Below are 19,323 nucleotides of genomic sequence, written 5' to 3' on the forward strand. Positions count from 1 at the left end.
AAAATGTTGCAGTGATTAAAAAAAAAAAAAGATGCACTGTGATTCATTCCAATGCACTCTGGAATTCCAGAGACTTTTCCACAAGGGGGAAAACCACAGACTAAATTAGAAGGAAAAGCGGTAAAAAGTGAAGGAGAATCTTCCAAGAATAAGGAAGAAGAGGGTAGGAATTATATGCTGGGAGGCAAGCAAGGACTTTAGGGTTCCGTACTGACTGTGAAGCTAGAAAATTACACGTTGAAAGAAAAGAGCTCAGCAAAATTCAGGTCAGAGAAGGTCTTTGTTAGCCACGCACTGAAAAACAAGGGAATTGCCAGGTGTGGGACACCCCAGAGCAGACGGGGGCAGAGTCTGTCTTCAGTCCTGCCCAGTCGTGGAGCTGGGCTGTGGCTCCAACTTGGCATGTAAATTTTCACCATATCATAAAATGTCTATCATTTGGTGACAGGTGGGGTTCATGAACAGCGGGCGAATCAGAGCTCTCGACATCGAGTGCTTCATTAACGGCGGGTGCGCGCTGGATGACTCGGAGCAGGTACTTGCCTCAGAAATCAGCCCTGTCCTTGATTGTGAGTGGAATGCAGAATTTCTAGATGAGTCTCTATGGATCATGTTTCGTCAAGTACTTACCAAGTTTCACAAGCAGTTCAACACTGTACTTGACTTCTAGAGGAAAAAAAAAGTGTCGTCCAGCATATGTGAATATCTCCTTTTACTTTAGGTAACAGAATTTCTTATACTAAAGCTGGAAAATGCGTATAAAATCCGCAACCTCAGGTTCCGGGGCCGTGCATGCATGACAAATTTACCATCCAACACGGCCTTTCGAGGATTTGGCTTCCCACAAGGCACCCTGGTAACAGAGTCTTGCATCACAGCTGTGGCAGCCAAATGCCGGCTTCTGCCAGAAAAGGTAAGGTTGCAATCAAGGTCATAACCAAGGTTGCTCAACAATCAGACCAGGTGCGGAACCAGCTCCCTGAGGAAACACCCTAGAGGAACCACAGAAATTAGCCCTGGCTCAGAATTCAAGATAAATTAAGAGCTACCTAAAAAAACTCACTTCCCGCATTGTCCTCCCTCCTTGTGTAAAGATTTCTCTTTTTCTTTCTTTCTTTTTTAATTTGTACAAAAATAATTTCTCTTTTCAAAATTCAAACCACAATGAAGTAATTCAAGCAAAAAGTGAACATCCCCTTACTCAACCCCCGTCCCTACTGGTTGAGAGTAATCATTGTAAACAGTTCCACATTTATTGTTCTGGCCCTTTCTCTATGTTTATCCACCGATCTGTATTCATACACACATACATAGACATTGATTTATAATATGTATGTGCAAGTATATAGTTATTTACCAAAACGGGACCATCATACGCATATTATTCTGCACCCTGCTTTTTCTACCTGACAGTATGCCATCTTCCCATGTCAGCAGAATGATCTGCTTCATCCTTTTTCATGACTGAATAGTACTATGGAATATGGATGTACCATAACTTATTTAGCCACTCCACTATTGCTACACATTCAGGTTGTTACTCATTTTAGGCTATTAAAATGACGTTGCAATAAACATCTTAGTACAGATGTACCAAGGGTGTATCTTTACCCTATTGTCTATATCTTTGGGATAAATTTACAGAAGAGGAACTGCTGGTGCACTTGAAAACTTTTGAGATAATGCCAAAAGAATGCCCTCCAAAAATACAGTTTTGTGCGATACCCTAGAAGGTACACAGTGGGTACAGTATGCTAGACCAGGGAAGACATCACATTGGCCTGGGGGGTGGGGAGTCAGGAAGAACTTTCTGGAGAAGATGGCACTTGAGAGAGGCTTTGAGGAATGACAGGCACAGATACTGGAAAGATAAGCTAGGCCAATGGAAGAGCCTGAACAAGGAGAGGCAAACTCTTTGTGGCTCAGTTTCCTTATCTATAAAATGAGGGCTGTATGACTCACCTCACAGAGTTCCTGCAAGACTCAGGTGAGTTAGCATTCGTTAAAATATTCACTTTCATAAACTGGATAGTATTATTCCAGTGTTGCTGCTAATAGTCATAATTCTTTTATTGTTATTAGAGTGAGGTGGAGATAATGAAAAACTCCCCAGCATATCTCAGTAGACTCTTCTTCTTTGTCAAGTGCTGCAGGCTCCCAGGACATTAGACGCACCCATATTCAAACACACTTTGAAAAAGGTTTGACTCCACATTCCAAAGGCAATCGGAAGGCGTAGAGAGGACTTGCTACCTGTCATTAGCGGCAATGCTCTTCCTCTCTAGCAGAACAAATCTTCAGTTGTGACAACAAATCCTTGCTTTTATAGACTGTCTACCAACTCTGCTCCATCCTCTGAACCTTTAAGAAAAAAAGAAAAATCTGCCTCCCTAGGCCCCTTATCCCACTGCCCTTCACAGGCCAGTCGCCACCACCAACCTCCACTTCCAGGAGGGAGAGACCCTGACCGTGCATTGAAGAAGAGATGAGAAATCACCTCCATTGTTTTGGCAAAAGCACATGCTTTGCAAAGAAAAAGAAGAAAGACCCTGTCTTCTCCCCTCAAAGTTTGTGCCCTAGTAGGCAGGCTTTTCAAGTCTCTGTGCTGCGGTCTATTTCTGTCTCACCAGAACCATTGACTCCATTTCCCACCCATTTCAGATTAGGGAGAAAAACATGTACAAAACAGTTGATAAAACCATCTACAAACAAGCGTTCAACCCTGAGACACTGATAAGATGTTGGAACGAATGTCTGGACAAGTCCTCCTTTCACAGCAGAAGAAGGCAAGTAGAAGAGTTCAATAAGAAGAATTATTGGAAGAAGAAAGGCCTGGCTGTTGTCCCCATGAAGTTTTCCGTTGGCTTTGCTGCAACAAGCTTTCATCAGGTAAGACTCGTGGATATGGGATGTAACCCTCATGTCAGACACACTCCTGGCCCAGTCAGCTTGTGTTGACTTTGGGAGAGTGTCACATTTCCAGGGCACTGAGCACCCCCCCACCCCGCCTCGGAACCTGGGAGAAATGTACAGAACTCTCCTGAGCAGCCCCCAACTGCAAGCACTTTTAACACAGTGCAGTAGAAAAAGGCCTCAATGGCAGAAAACAGCATCAGCAAGCAGGAGACCTGAAGTGCATAGCTGCCAAGACAGAGCACTGACCCCCCGTGGAGCCCCACTCTTCAGAAAGGGAGCAGGAGCCCACAGGGCTGTGGTGCTGTGCTTTGGGAGCTCAGGGTCTCCTGGCATGGGCGGGAAGGGCACTTCTCCTGGTCCGTGCCCCAAACTCCGCAGCGCCCCTAGCGCACCTGCTACGTCTTCCGTTTTGCCCTGACCAGCTGGCTGTTTCGAGACACCCCGCCCAGCAATCTGTGTCAGTTCTGGTGGGAAAGTGGGAGTGTGGGTCCAGAAATCCTTCCAAGTAAATGTGTGAAAGGAAGAAGCAAATCATTCAGAGGCCCCTCCAGACGGGAGGCAGAAGGGTGGCGTGTGGGTGAGTCTGTTAGAGGGCACCAGGACTGGTACAGACGAGTCCTCCCAGCAATCCCAACGGGTCATACACAGGAAAGCTGTTTAGGAAACTGGGGAAGGTTGTTGCTTCCCCATTATTGTCCACCAAAAGCAGAAAACTCAGCAACTGGAAAAATCTTAAATGCATAGATCTAAATCTAAACCTAAAATCTAAAATCTAAATCTAAAAATGCATTAGATCTCCCTTATGTGTATGCCATGCAAAGCATTCTTCCACTTATACCTAACTACTGGCAGCCAATAGACACACACACACACACACCCCCACAAAGGTGCCCTGCCAAAGGGAATCCTTAGGGAATAAAGCAGTTGCCCCAAATCCCTAATCGACTGGAGTCAGGAAAACCTGAGAAATCCTTGGCCCTGCCGCTTACTAGCTGTGTGACATTAGCAAGTTCTTGAACCTCTCTGAGCCTCAGCTTCTTCAATTATGAAATGAGAGTAATAATCCTATTTTAGGATTAACGAGGGTTCGATGAGAGAGTGACTGTAGAGCGCCTGGCAGGGTTCCTGGAGCACTGTGTGGTTCTCCAGGCGGCCCAACCCCTCCCCAGGAGAGCTCAGACACGCCTCTCAGGGCCGTGGCTCCGCTGGCAGGTAGGGCTCTCAGAGTCCCGGGGCACACTCCCGTTAGGTCCAGCGGGCCCCTCCTATAAAGAGACACAGGAAGGTCAACTGTCACGTCTACAAGCCAGGACTGAACCGACAGCATAAGAGATCCTGGAGAGTCGCCTGTTGGTTTTCTTCTCTGACACCACATGTTGTGTCTTTTCTACACCAATTCTCCAACACCAGCTGGGTGTCTAACAATTCAATTCAGTTCTGACACCAACTACCCAGAGTTAGCACAGAGCCCACAGGTCAAGGGCTGAGTCCCATCAGACACCAGCGCACATGGAGTGCCCAGGCTACCCACACTTCTGCCCGGCCAACTACAAATTCTGGGTTTTCCACTACCCACCCCCTCAGGTTTGATAATTTGCTAGAACTACAGAACTCAAGAAAGCACTTTACTTATGATTATTACCAGTTTATTATAAAGGATACATCCCAAGAACAGCCAAATGGAAGAGATTCATAGGGCAAGATATAGGAGAGGGAGCGCGAAGCTTCCATGCCGTCTCCCTCCAGCGGGCCATCCAGCTAGTGGATGTGTTCACCAGCCCAGAAGCTCCCCGAACTCAGTCGTTTGAGGGGGTTTATGGAGGTGTCATTACATAGGCACGATTAAGTCTTTGGCCATTGGTGATTGAACTCAATCTCTAGTCCCTCTCTCCTCCTGGCAGGGGCGAGGGGTGAGGAGGGGGAAGGTGGAGGGATGGGGGGCATGAACGATGGAACCATCTAACCACATGGTTGGTTTTTCTGGCAAACATCCCCCCCCCCCAAACGATCTAGGCTTCCCGCAAGAGTCATCTCATTAGCATACAAAAGACAGTAAATTCCATGTGTTTTAGGAGCTCTGTGCCAAGAACCAGAGACAAAGACCACATATGTATTTTTTATCTATCACACCTCCCCTCACCTGTAGGCTGCTCCTTACCTAAACCACAGCCAACTCTCTGTCCTCTTCCAGGGAAGCTAACTTCTCATCTTGCCACACAAAAAAATCTTTAAATTAAGCAATGACTTTAAGTCTCCATTTGAAAGGTCTCCAGCTTCCCCACAGAGTTCTAAATTGATGCACTGAGAATCAGCAGCTGGGAGCTAAATGAAGTGTGTTATTCCAGGTCAGCCGATGACTCACAAAGCTGGAACACCTCCCCTCTAAACGAGGCATGAGAAGCCCTGTTCTCAGAGGGAGTTGAAAGGCCCCCAGTGAATAGCTACTATTATTAGCACCTACAAGCCGTGAGACCCCAGAGCTCCTCCAAGCCATCCTGGGCCTCCGGGCCTCACGAGCCAGGAATAGACCAGAGTCCTAATTCCTCCTCCTCCTCCTCCCGCTGCTCCTCCTCTGGGAAGGAAAAATACCGCATTTCTATTCATCCAATTTAGCAAACATTTATTTAGTGGCCCTGTGATTCAGACCTGCTCAAAATTCTCTGTAGGACACAAAGCCGAACACAACCAGGTACCTTCCTCCACGAGACTCACACAGAAAAGCCTGTGTCCATTTCCTGTGGCTGCCGTAAGAAGGTACCAAAGACTGAGCGGCTTAAAGCAACACATTTATCCTCTCACAGGGCTAGAGGCTAGAAGTTTAAAACCAAGGTGTCAGCAGGGCCATGCTCCTTCTGAAGCCTCCAGGAAAGAGTCCTTCCTTGCCTCTTCCAGCTTCTGGTGGCTCCGGGTCTTCCTTGACTTGTGGCTACAGACCTCCAACCTCTGCCTCTGTCTTCACACGGCCATCTTCACTGTGTGTCTTCACATGGCCTTCTTATAAGGACACTGGGCATTGAATTTAGGGCCCACCCTAATCCTGGATGACCTCCTCCTAACTAATTACATCTGCAAAGACTATTTCCAAATAAGGTTACACTCTGAGGTGCCAGGTGGACCTGCATATGGGGTAGGGGGCGGGGGGGGGGACACTAGTCAACCCAGTACACCCCTGTAAGAGGAAGTGCAGAGAAGCGGGTCATTGATCTTCCCCAGGGGGGAATGAGAAGCATTGGGGAAGTTTTAACAATGGAGACCCTGGGTTCCAGCCAAGAAGAGGGAACAGCATCAGCAAGAGGCCAGGTCAGGAAGGAGCACACAGGAGACTGAGGGGCAGGCGGGAAAAGACAGGGATGAAATTGGAAAAACCCCAAAGGGCCTCATGTTGTAATAAGGAGCAGAGCTGCCCTTGCAGACAGTGGGGAGTTTCTGCCCACCTTGCCCAGTGGTGAACCATCCTTCCCTTCGTGATTCCACTCAGTTGTCACTTTGGGGAACCCTTCCCTGAGCTCCGCAGAAGCAGTGGGATCTGTCCTCTCAGGTCTCCCAGGACCCCTTGTGCCACACCCATTATCTTACAATTATTCTGCACTGTAATGTCATGCTTTCCAGCCTGTCCCCTCACTACGTTTTGAGCTACTCTGCTGTTGAGGAAGAACCACATCTCATTCATCTTTATACATCTAGAGCAGAGCACAGGTTGGCATGTAACATGTGCAAGTACTTACAAATGTTTAATTAGCTAGGTGAGAGGTCAGCCAGAGATTTTAAGCAGGGGAGTGGCTTTCAAATAGTTGGAACCAGTACTCACAACTCCCAAAGGATCCAAAGGGGCTCCTACTAAAACCAGGTTCCTAAGTAGGAGTGTTCTTTACAGGTGACTTTTGTACAAAACAGCTAAACTGCAGAATCCTACCAGGAAAGCTTGCCTCTCTGACCCTCTCTGCTCCATAAGACTGGTGTTCCACTACCTTATTTCTTACATTGAACTTCCCTTGCACTGAGCTGTGCCTTCTGGCTTGTTTTACTAGGCAGCTGCCCTGGTTCACATCTACACAGACGGGTCTGTATTGGTCACACATGGAGGCAATGAACTGGGACAAGGTATTCACACCAAAATGCTACAGGTAAGAAATAAAGTCGTTAATCTCTATACATTGTTGACATGACTGACATATGGCACTAATTTTAGGGTAAATGACAACTACCTGGATTCAAACCCTAAGATCTTGACGATTTAGTTGAAAAGCTTCTTACATATCAAATAGAATGGCTGAGGTGGCAGAAATCCCACGCATGTGCAAATACTCCTGGAGTTTCTGGTTGGAGGTGGTTGTTGGTGAAGACAACCCTTCACCAATCCATAACGAGCCCCTGGAGCGCTGTGGGAGGTGCGCCATGCAGGCTTACCTGGAGCAGGAGTTTCTCAGCTTGTCTATTCTGAGACCAGTGTGTATAATTTTTAAATTTTGGACAACACTAGGTTGCTAACGTATTATTTTGACAAGTAAGGACAGGGTTTCATCAACTGTTATCATCCTGTAATTTTTAAAGGCTATTTTAACACACACATACACACAAAGTAGGAAGATCTCAGGAGAAAAAAGAATAATCCTTTAAATTGAATAAATTTAACTCTATAACAAATTTATTAGATTTTTATCGTGCACATATTTAGCTTTTGACTACCCAGCCCCTCAGCTCCTTTGGACTATACCTCCCACGTTCCATATAGTTCTGAAGGACTCCTCAATTCTGGTGCTTTTTAGCCCCATCCCCTTCCTTGCCCCAACGCCTGCCGCAGATATAGGTACAGGACCTAGGTCTGGTCAATCATGGTTCCTGAATCCCACTGGCTACAGGGATTGGTCCAGAAAGAAAGCACATGGCCAAGGAAGGCCAATCAGAGTCCTTTCCTAGGACTGATGTGTGGATACCAGGAGAAAGGAGCTATCGCTTCCTTGTGGTGGTTTAGCCACTCTGCTATAGGCCAGGGCTTGTCAGAGCAATTCTGTGCCATGGAGGAAGCCTGTCTGCTGTTGGAAACAACATGGCCATCATAGAAAGAAAAGCAAACATGAGAGGCTTCGAGGGGCCCCTGATGAGACCATAAAGCCCCTAGATGAAGACATGGGTGACACTGGCTCCATCTGTCCTTCCCAGTTGTGTGACCCATTAAATTCCCTTTGGATTTTTATCACCAAGAACCAATGAAATTGCCCTTTTTTCTTCCATTTCTGTATCTGGGGAAACTTAATCATTGAATGGCATGAGTCTGAAGACTGGCATTTGGGGACAGGGTCATACCTGCAGACATCTGGAGAAGTGTGCAAAAACAGGAAGACAGCAGCCAAAATAATGCTTTTTTCTTTTCCTTCCTTCCCTCCCTTTCTTTCTTTTTTATTTCTTCTTGATTAAATATCTTAATTTCCACATGTGTCTGCTAGGGAAACTGGAAGGAAAAGAACAGAAAAGAAAAAAGTGAACAGCAAATCCTAGAGGAATACAAGCAAGTGGAACAAAGAGAAGGAAAGAGGAGGAAGCTAAAGTTTAGGTGGGGACGAGGGTGCAAAAGAAGACAGGGCCTCAGGGTCAACCGCGTTCATCTGATACTGATACTGACAGATTTAAGAACAAACTAAGTCAGTCAGTCTAATCTCTCTCTCTCTCTTTCTCTCTCAATCTCTGTCTCTCTTTCTGCACTGTCACCAAATGAGTCTGAAAATCTTAACTTGGCCTACTCCCTACGCATGTAAAACTTAGAAAAAAGGAAACCCTCAACATCTTAAATGCATCAAATTTGAATGGAAGAACTACTGTGGAATATGACCAAAACAACGCTTTAAAACACCTGCTAAAAAGTGGTTTTAATTTTTATAAGACATATTATTTTAGGGTTTTTTTTTTTCTAATTTTATTTATTTATGTTTTCCCCCCAAAGCCCCAGTAGATAGTTGTATGTCATAGCTGCACATCCTTCTAGTTACTGTATGTGGGACACGGCCTCAGCATGGCCGGAGAAGCGGTGCGTCGGTGCGCACCTGGGATCCGAACCTGGGCCGCCAGCAGCGGAGTGCATGCACTTAACGGCCAAGCCACAGGGCCGGCCCTATTTTAGGTTTTAAAGGATATCGTGGATATAATAAAAATAGTAATTTTTTTATTAAGAAAAATAATGACTCAAATCTTCATAGAAGTCCTTACTGGACTTGAAAATATTTATTTTTCTCTAGGTGGCCAGCCGTGAATTGAAAATACCCATGTCTTATATGCACATCTGTGAAACAAGTACAGCCACGGTGCCTAATACCATTGCGACCGCAGCATCCATCGGTTCGGATGTCAATGGCAGAGCTGTGCAGGTGCTTCCTCTTGTCTGTCTTTCATGGGTACTTTTTCCACATCTCTGGTTTTCTTAGCTGGATACAGGCACAAGTGTTTGGCTTCAGAAAAGTCATCTATGTCCCTAAACATAGGCTTGGGATCACCAAAAAGTCAGGAGAGTGTGTTAGTTGGAGTCGTCTAAACGGAGGTGACCAACAGACCCAGAATATAGTGGCTGAAACACAAGTCCTTTTCTTGCAACATAACAGTTGGAGGGAGTGTTCCGTCCTTCAAGCACCCGGACTGATGGTGATTCCTCCTTCTTCAACATGCAGCTTTCGAGGTTGCCCTGAGCATCGTCAGTCCAGTGAGCCAGAGAAGGGAAAGAGTGTGAATGCCAGACCTGCAATGCTGCAAGTCCTTCCACTGTTATCCACTAGCAGAACCCGTTTCAGGCCACATTTAGCTCAGGGGAGGTAGGAAAATATAGAGTCGTGGGAAACCATGTGCCCAGCCACCGTAGAAGAGGGGAGAGCGGGTTTGGTGAGAGGGCGGTGTCTGTCCCTGGGAGACACAGAAAGAAGAAATCTGGGTACCAAGAAATGCAGAGCTGTGCACGTTCCCCTGACACAAACAAGTTCCTGCAGGCACGTAGGCAGGCCGAACCCCAGGCAGGCTGATGTGGTGCAATTAAAGTGTCTGCAGCAGTGGAATTCTACCAGAGCCTTTTCTACTCAGCCTTTTTCTTTGTACTTATTTTCTAACAGATGTTAAAAAAAAAAAAAAAAAAAAACCTGCTAAATTTCCACTTTTTCAGAATGGAACTGTGACTTCATATTCTTTAATTCAGATATCTGATTATATGTACTTTTGAAGTAATGTCTATTTGTCCTGTTTCTCTTATAAACTGTCTCCTTTTCCTTTGGGACCTCGTGGAGAGGCATATTTCCTCACTCCCAGGACACTGCACTTATGCTACCAAGAGCAGCCACTTTCAAATCCATCTTAGCTTTGTGGCGATATCTCCTAGGGCTCAAAAACCAGAGACTCTTTTGACTCAGAACAAATGTGTGGGAAACCTCAAATTCGTGAGATCCAATTTGGGGTGGAATCAAACACAAGACGGGAATAGCTCAGTGTGTACGGGAGTTGTCAGCCCAAACTAAGTGTTACTCCATCTTCTAGGATATTGAGTTTTAGGTTTCTGTTTTGAGTATCAGAAATTTTGTAGATCTAGGTTATTATAAAAACAAATTTAATTATTTTCTTACTTCACATCCAAAGCCAAGGCCTTCGTTGTGGTAGTCTGATGGTGGATGGATGAACAGATGGAAGGAGGGACAGAGAGTTGAATAATGTTTTAGACCCAGAGGGACACTGGCATGTCGTTTTCCAATTATTCAAATGGGAAGACACAAATGTGAATGAAAATAAGATGTTTTGTTCCATTTATTTTAATGTCTGGAAAATACAAAATAGAAATACAATACAAAAGAATGTCTAAGTCAAAAATGTAGAAAAAGAGAAAAAAGAATTAAGAACATGAATATTCTTAGAAAGGGGACCTGAAAGTAGAAATTCAGCCAAGCCTATATTTTCACAGGAAGTGAACCAGGAAGGAAAAACCCCTCCAGTAACTGACACTCTCCTCAAGGTCAGGGGCTATGTTGTTATTGTCTCTATGTCCCCAAAGTGTCAGGATCAGGCACTCCATAAGCATTCACTGACCTAATCAATTAATATTCTTCCGCACAAATCCTAACCACTGGGCTCCTCTCTAATGGGGATTCACTTCTTTACTCCTTCAAGAATGCTTGTCAGATCCTCCTGAAACGCCTTGAGCCCATCATTAAGAAAAATCCAGAAGGTACATGGGAAGACTGGGTAAGTGCTCCACTGCATTGTTACTACAAATGAGGAAACAGTCCAAACTAGTGCTGAGAGCACCACGGCCGTGCACAGCCGCACTATAGAGACAGCTCTTCTAGGAGCGGATTTCCACGAAAGGGCAGGGTCACCAGAGGTTGAGATGCTGCTCCACGATGAACACCAGGTGTGTATGAAGAGAGCGCCCAGGGAACGCGTCACTGAGGGGAGGCAAGGAAGCGGATGAAGAACACCCTTACCCACGCTGCTTAAATAAGGACGAGGAGGAATAGTCTGAGCCTTCCTAAGCCACCAAAAAATATTGATGTCTTGTGTAGGAAGGGGGAAAACTAAAAGGCCTAATTGCTATGGAATATGTCTCAAGGGAAATGACTTGTTTTTCAACTTGACAATATCCTGTTACTTATTTCTTTAGAACAATTACCTCACACTCACACACACACTGACTAGAGTTCTAACATTTAGAAATGAAGCCCGAAATCCCTTGTGAACTAAGCCCCTGTATCATGGATGTGCAGCAAGATTCTATTTTATTTGTCTAATTCAGACTTCTGAACTCAATCAGAAGAAAATTGTTAGTGTACTAGCTGAGGAAAAAACATTATGATGAGTTCTATTATTGGTAACAAAGCGCCAACCACAATGATCAGATATCAATTTTGATACATAGAATATTTTCATTTTCGCCTATCAGATGGTACATTTATTTTAACTAAATATGCCCATTTTGCAGATAGAAGCTGCTTTTGAACGAAGAATCAGTCTTTCAGCCACTGGATACTTCAGGTAAAAATTACAATAATGTCTTGACTTAGCTAGAAAATATGAAGTGACCCAGTCACTCCAGGCCTCAGGTCCCTCATTTGTAAAATAAGTTGTTATTATGTGATCTCTGAGGACTCTTCTAGGCCCCAAATTCTATGACTTCACATAGGCCTTCGAGCTATGTCCAAAGAAGTACTAAATAACAAAAATACCCCTATAGGGTAAAAAAAAGGAAAAAATTAAAAACATGACTTACAATATCTAATCATTATTTACTATTCTTTATTGTGGAATAATAATATTCTTTATTTTAAGTAGTAAAAAGATATCATTAGATGGGCCGGCCCCGTGGCTTAGCGGTTAAGTGCGCGCGCTCCGCTGCTGGCGGCCCGGGTTCGGACCCCGGGCGCGCACCGACGCACCGCTTCTCCGGCCATGCTGAGGCCGCGTCCCGCATACAGCAACTAGAAGGATGTGCAACTATGACATACAACTATCCACTGGGGCTTTGGGGGAAACATAAATAAATAAAATTATTAAAAATAAATAAATAAATAAATAAAAATAAAATAAAAAGATATCATTAGAAATACCTTGCAACTCAATTTTATAAATTTCCCTCCCTGTGCCGTAAAACCTTCCCATTTGGAAGCTCCTTGCTGGGCAGGAGGAGGTGGCTAGGATGATCGTCCCCAGATCATCCCCAGCTGCAGAATGACAGTTCAAACCCTGAACCATCAAGATACAGATACCCTGTGAGGTCTGGACCAAAACAGTCATCGGCTTCTCTCTCTTTTGGGCATCGTAACTGCATCCTCTTTAAAATAGAGGGAGGGGGCCGGCCCAGTGGCGTAGCAGTTAAGTGTATGCGCTCCGCTTGATCCCCGGCCCAGCCCTGCGCACCGCGTATCAAGCCATGCTGTGGCGGCATCCCATATACAAAGTGGAGGAAGATGGGCACAGATGTTAGCTCAGGGCCAATCTTCCTCACAAAAATAAATAAATAAATAAAAATAAAGTAAAATGGAGGGAAGTGACAGTGTTGCTGGAACTGGCTAGATTGTAAACACAGGTAGCTGTTTAAAGGAGTTTAAAAGCAGTTGGAATGGACATCAATCTAATGAAATGCTATCATAAAACTCTGGTAACTTAAAATGAATCAACATTGCACCACCACCCCACCCCCCCATAAAGTGCTCTCTTTCTTCTCTCAGGGGCTACAAGGCCTTCATGGACTGGGAGAAGGGGGAGGGAGACCCCTTTCCCTACTATGTCTACGGAGCAGCCTGCTCTGAGGTGGAAATCGACTGCCTGACAGGAGCTCACAGGGTAAGTTGAATGTAACTTCCTCTTGGCAAGTTAAAGCAACAAGAACAGAATTGCATTGCGTGTTAATAGCCCAATTTCATTATGTAGTACTTGTATAACAAGAAAAGATTCTTTCAATTCCATGGGAATGTCTACAGATCCAGCTTTATCCTGAATTTCCACTTACAAAGAAGCAGTCAAAAAGGAATTGCTCATGACAGCCTAAAATGCATTAAGTTTTTTATTGCATTTCAGAAAACAAAATCACTTTCCAAAGGTTTTCCCAATAAAAGGTTGTATTCCTAAAAGAAGGTCAAGTTATCTAATTTGAAGGAATAGGTAATTTAGTAAATTGTCTTGAGTAAACATTTTGAAAGCACGTGGCAATGTGATAATGTTTCTCCAAAGTCAGTTATCCCAAGGGTACTACTGGTCCTAAGAGCATAGATTAGAGGTGGCGGGCAGGTGTGAAAATAATTTTTGTGTTTGCTATTTAATTGTGCATCCAAGAGACCACTTATTGGAGGGAGGGAGCCATATTTAACCAAAAGTTAACAATTTCCGCCATAAAGCATAAAGCCATGAATATATCCCAGGTACCATCTGGGAACAGAGAGATTACAGAAACCTTAAATAGAATATAGTATAATCCAAAGTATAGTAAATTGTTAGGACATGTATAGGATGGACTGATGACACATCTAAATTCCATACACAAATTATTCCAACATCCTCTCGAATCCAAAATAAAAATGGTCAAGTCATGTAACATAGAAAGAACTTTGCAAATACTGACTTGAAAATTTTATCAAAATGTCTTTCATTGCCCCATTGTTGGTTAATTTGTCCACTGCTGAAATATTATATGAATAAGATAAAAAATACAGTAAATGAAGGGATATCTGGAAAGCAGTTGCCCTCACATTCCACTCAAGTTTGTCCTTAGAGTAGATTAATATCACGTCTCCATTTTCATATAGATTGTTGTGAAGAAGTAAACTCATAAAATTAGGATCACAGGTTGCTCATATGATTATTTTAAAACTGTGTTTCTGAATGTTTTTCACATCATGGTATACACAGATGATGATAATTCTTGCAGAGCACACTGTTACAAACAAGGAAGACATGGTGGCAGGTGGCCAGCCTGGGGGTCCTGCCTCAGGCCCCCACAAAAGCCCAAGTGTCAGTGTCTTGGCACATCCGTAACCCCTTTGAGGCTCCACAGTAGGTGGGAAGCTGTTTTTAGAAATCAGCTAGTTTTCTGATTCTCCACCCTGAAGGTGGTGTTGTCAAATTTAGCAAATAAAAATAGAGGACTCCCTGGGCCAGCCCTGGTGGCCTAGTGGTTAAGTTCAGCACGCTCTGCTTCGGCAGCCTGGGTTCGGTTCCCAGGCACGGACCCACATCACTCATCAGTGGCCATGCTGTGGTGGCAGCCCACATACAAAATAGAGGAAGATTGGCACAAATGTTAGCTCAGGGTCAATCTTCCTCAGCAAAAAAAAAAAAAAAAAAAAAATAGAGGATTCCTAGTTAAACTTGAATTTCAGATAAATAACAAATAATTTTGTGGTATAAATATGCTTCATGCAATATTTGGGACATACTTATTTTATCTGGCAATTCCACCTGAGGGCCTCGGTATAAATCCCTGAAGAAATGAACCTCCTGGAGATCTTCCAGAATTTATGGTGCCTGAAAAGTTAAAATGTGATCTTCCCTTTGCCTTCCTTATTACAGCTTAAGGCTCAGTCATTTCAGTATCAGTTTGGCCCCCTGAAATAGTTTATTCCTTAAAGAGACAAAACTCTTAATTAAAGAGAAATCAGAGAAATCAAACGACAGGCCTTATTGCTGCTGGCTGCTTGTGGTGGCTGCACTAGAGCATCTGACAACTCAGTGAGTGCACAACCATCTCTTCCCGTCGTCCAACACCCAGCGTGCGAAATACACCAGGTTTCGGGTAAATCGAAGGCCCACTCTGAGGTGTATCCAGTCTCCTGCCCGCTCCAGGTTGAGAATGGAGGAAGGCTGGTCCCAAAGCCCATAGTAGGTTGTCCGAGAGGCCAACATTTGAGTCAGAAGAGAACTGCCCATCCAAAGGGCTAGATAGAAAGTAGGACCCCCGGTATTGAGCCTAAACAGAGAATGATGACATTGTCAGAACAAACACCGGACGTGGGGGCAGAAGGAAAGCCCAGAGACATTCCTGAGATAGACCACAGGCACTTAGGGCTTTCTCTTTTTTTTTTAATATTTATTTATTTAGTGTGTGTGTGTGTATGTGCGCGAGGAAGATCAGCCCTGAGCTAACATCCATGCCAGTCTTCCTCTTTTTGCTTAAGGAAGGCTGGCCCTGAGCTAACATCCGTGCCAATCTTCCTCCGCTTTATACGGGACGCCGCCACAGCACGGCCTGACAAGCGGTGTGTCGGTGCGCACCCGGGATCCGAACCCGGGCCGCCAGCAGCAGAGCGCGAGCACTTAACCACTACGCCACGGGGCCGGCCTCCGCTTAGGGCTTTCTGTGGCTCCTTAACAACCCGCTTGCACAAGCCCATTGCCAAAGTAGAAGGGCCAGATGAGTGTGATGTTTCCCTGGGAAGGAAGCAGATTAGCCAAGTCAAAGGTTGTCTCAGCGTTTGTCCGTAATACAATCCAAGATCTCGCAAATCCCCAAATTCAGGCATGCCACTATGGCTATATGATTTCCTCAGTAAAATGTAATACCGCATAATACCGCCTACGTCAAACCCTCATGAGATCGTAGATTATATTAGAACAACAAATCCAGGTCGAGAATCAGATGAACAAGCTGTTCAATTACTTACTAAGTGCCACTCAAACACCAACATGCCATGGGTTTTGGAGTCACTGAAAAGGAATCGAAACCATGAATGCAAAAGGTCTTCTGGGGTCATCAATAGTCCTGGCACTAAATTTAAAGAGCTTAACAGATGTCTTACCACCCCTAACGTTGATGAGGTTCAATGTGTGTCAATTAACCAGCAGGAGTTCTGGAATAATTGGAGACCATCTGAGTAAACCTTCAAAAATTGTTTTAATTCAAGTTTTTATAGTGAGGTAATTTTAATTTTTGGCAGAAAATCAGAACGGACATCGTCATGGATGCATGTTGCAGCCTAAATCCAGCCATTGATATTGGACAGGTAGGTGCTGGCCCACATTGATGGATGCCGCCTCCTGAGCGTCATTATGGGGTAGGGAAAGGCCTTCTAAAATGCACACAGTATCACAGCTTGACCTTTTTCCCCTTCAGATTGAAGGCTCTTTCATTCAGGGAATGGGCCTTTATACCACTGAAGAGCTGAAATATTCCCCAGAAGGGGTCCTGTACTCTCGAGGCCCAGATGAGTACAAAATCCCAACCATCACTGACGTCCCAGAGGAGTTCAATGTCTCCTTGTTGCCGTCATCACAAACCCCACTAACCATCTATTCATCCAAGGTAAGCCCCTAAACCTGCCCCTGTGCGATGTGGTGGGGCAGGCAGCACTGGAAGTGAAAGCAGGACAAAGTGAAAAACAGATGTCAACCAGTATCAGGACCAAATCACTCCAGACTGTTAGAATTTGGAGATGAACCACCTAGAGAAAAGTGAGATTCAGTGACGGTAAATGATCCACCCAGTGGCAATCCCAGACCAAGAGTTTTTTTATTAATATCCTCTTTCACTGGAAACTCTAAAATTCAGGAAAAAGCTTTGATTTGATAGAATAACATTTTCACTTAAGAACCTGAAGACTAAACCATTAAATGGGGTTGAAGGCACGATGCTCCTGAAATCTAGAAAGCAGTGGCAGGGTGGGAAGGGTCCTGGACTGAGGCCTCACTATTCCTGGGGTCCTGCCCCAGCCACACCAACACCCTGTCCTCTTAGGCAAATCACTCCCCTCTGAGGGGCACAGGGTCCTCAGCCACACCCAGAAATAGATCTAGAGCAGTGGTTCTCAACTGGGGTGGGGGGCGGTTTTGTCCCCCAGGGAACATGTGGTGATGTCTGGAGACATCTCTGGTTGTCACATTTGCGGGACGTGTTACTACTATGGGCAGGGGACAGGGATGCTGCTAAGCAGCCTTCAACGCACAAGATATTCCCCACGACGAAGAATTACCTGGCCCAAAATGTCAGTAGTGTCAGGAAGCGAAGACACCAAGGCTTAGTAGTTGCCAAAGTAGTGAAATTGCAAGTTAAAATAAAGGTCAGCATTTGTCTGCACTGCTGTATGCAGATTACGTGAAAACCACTCTCGCTGTAGATGCTTCATTTAGGTTTGAGATATATTGTAAAATTTTCTTTAAAATCTTTTGGGAAACTTCTTACTAGGGATGGCAAATTGATATTTAAAAAAATGAGTCCACATATATCTGCAGGAACTTTAGCATTTCCAAACTGGATCCCGCTGTCAGCCCAGGAACTTCCTCCAGGCACATGGTGATGGAGGGATGGTGGGCGGGGGTCAGCAGCACCTTCGGATTCTCATTGGGCCAGAAATCACTCAAAGGGGAAAAGGCAAAAAGGAAGCTCAGAGAGACGGAGAGCAGCTTTCAGGCCCCCGAGAGTAACAGCGCAGGCAGGACCCCAAGTCCTTGTGGTTGTGACCAGCCATTCCCAGGAGGCCCTCGGGGAATCCTGGGTGTGCAGGTACCCCTCGGAGTGTGCTAAGGAATAATAACAGGGACCTACCTGGTACCAGGCGCTGCACTGGGTCCTTTTGCGCTTCCCGAACGTCACAGCACCCTGTCAGGTGAGTGTCATTGCCTGAATTTCACTGATAAAGGACAGGGGCTTGGAGAGAGAATCTCTCCCAGAGAAACAGAGAGGAAGAGCCAGGATGCACACTGTCTCTCAAGCTCAGGGGTTTCAAAGCAGAGGCCCACTGGCCGAGTCTAGCCTGAGATATGTTTTCCGTGGCCTACATCGTGTTTTGAAAAGTCAGGAAATTTTACATTAGAATAAGAATATCTAAATTCTCTTAAAAAATTGGATGATCTAGGGGGCCGGCCCCGTGGCCGAGTGGTTAAAGTTCCGTGTGCTCCGCTTCAGCAGCCCGGGTTCGTGGATTCAGATCCCGGTCGCAGACCTACTCCACTCATCAGCCATGCTGCGGAGGCATCCCACATACAAAATAGAGGAAGATTGGCACAGATGTTATCTCAGGGCGAATCTTCCTCACCAAAAAAAAAAAAAAAAAAAAATGGGATGATCTGGTAATTTTGGCTGTATTCCTGGAAGGCAACAGTTAGCTAGAACTGAAGAACAGCTGCCCCGTTAGACAGGATGTGGGGTATTCCTGCTTCACCATAATCCCCACTATTCCTCATTGTCCTGCATCTGCCTGCATCACTCATTTGTATTGCCTGACTATTCCTTGCATATGATGGGCTTGCAACCCATCCTCTGGTACCAAAGACGGTACTCTTCCTTCTAGAGTCCCCTGCCTCCCCTGACCTGGAGTCGTGATGAGGCATTTTTCTCTCTGCTCGTGAAGTTGGCCAGTTCAATCTATTGAATATGCTTTTCTAAATAGGGTATCTTCCCCTTACCCTCCCCGCCCCCCACACACACAGACACCTTTCCTGTTTAACAAAGATTTAACCCAGACAAGATTAAAGATATGGGCAGTTCTGGTGAGACTGAGATTTTTTTGTGTGTGTGAAGAAGACCAGCTGTGAGCTAACATCCATGCTAATCCTCCTCTTTTTGCTGAGGCAGACCGGCTCTGAGCTAACATCTATTGCCAATCCTCCTCCTTTTTTTCCTCCCCAAAGCCCCAGTAGATAGTTGTATGTCATAGCTGCACATCCTTCTAGTTGCTGTATGTGGGACGCGGCCTCAGCATGGCCGGAGAAGCGGTGCGTCGGCGCGTGCCCGGGATCCGAACCCCGGCCGCCAGTAGTGGAGCGTGCGCACCCAACCGCCAAGCCACGGGGCCGGCTCTGAGATTTTTAAGAGTACTCAAATTTCATTCAGTCAACAAACATTTATTGAGAATTATTGTGTGCAAGACACTGTGCTAGGGGCTGGGGATACAATGGTGAACAAGACCTGTTCATAACCTATAGCGGCTTGTAGTCTAGTGTAGAAGCTTCAAAACAAAT

The 19,323-nt window shown here is 45.2% G+C and overlaps 1 protein-coding gene across 1 annotated transcript in view; it reads left to right on the top strand.

Annotated features, from left to right (window-relative positions):
* The window catches only part of LOC101389789 (aldehyde oxidase 2), a 74,771-nt gene that overhangs the window by 42,210 nt on the left and 13,238 nt on the right, over window positions 1-19,323 (top strand). The window contains exons 24-33 of the mRNA XM_087435571.1: window positions 449-535; window positions 722-913; window positions 2,662-2,889; window positions 6,945-7,040; window positions 9,147-9,275; window positions 11,047-11,121; window positions 11,858-11,910; window positions 13,104-13,218; window positions 16,305-16,370; window positions 16,481-16,669. Of these exons, the coding sequence (XP_087291697.1) occupies window positions 449-535; window positions 722-913; window positions 2,662-2,889; window positions 6,945-7,040; window positions 9,147-9,275; window positions 11,047-11,121; window positions 11,858-11,910; window positions 13,104-13,218; window positions 16,305-16,370; window positions 16,481-16,669 (1,230 nt within the window). The remainder of the gene's footprint in view (window positions 1-448; window positions 536-721; window positions 914-2,661; window positions 2,890-6,944; window positions 7,041-9,146; window positions 9,276-11,046; window positions 11,122-11,857; window positions 11,911-13,103; window positions 13,219-16,304; window positions 16,371-16,480; window positions 16,670-19,323) is intronic.

The sequence above is a fragment of the Ceratotherium simum genome, chromosome 9 (assembly GCF_057802395.1).
Source record: "Ceratotherium simum simum isolate JZ-2026a chromosome 9, ASM5780239v1, whole genome shotgun sequence".
NCBI classification, from domain to species: domain Eukaryota; kingdom Metazoa; phylum Chordata; class Mammalia; order Perissodactyla; family Rhinocerotidae; genus Ceratotherium; species Ceratotherium simum.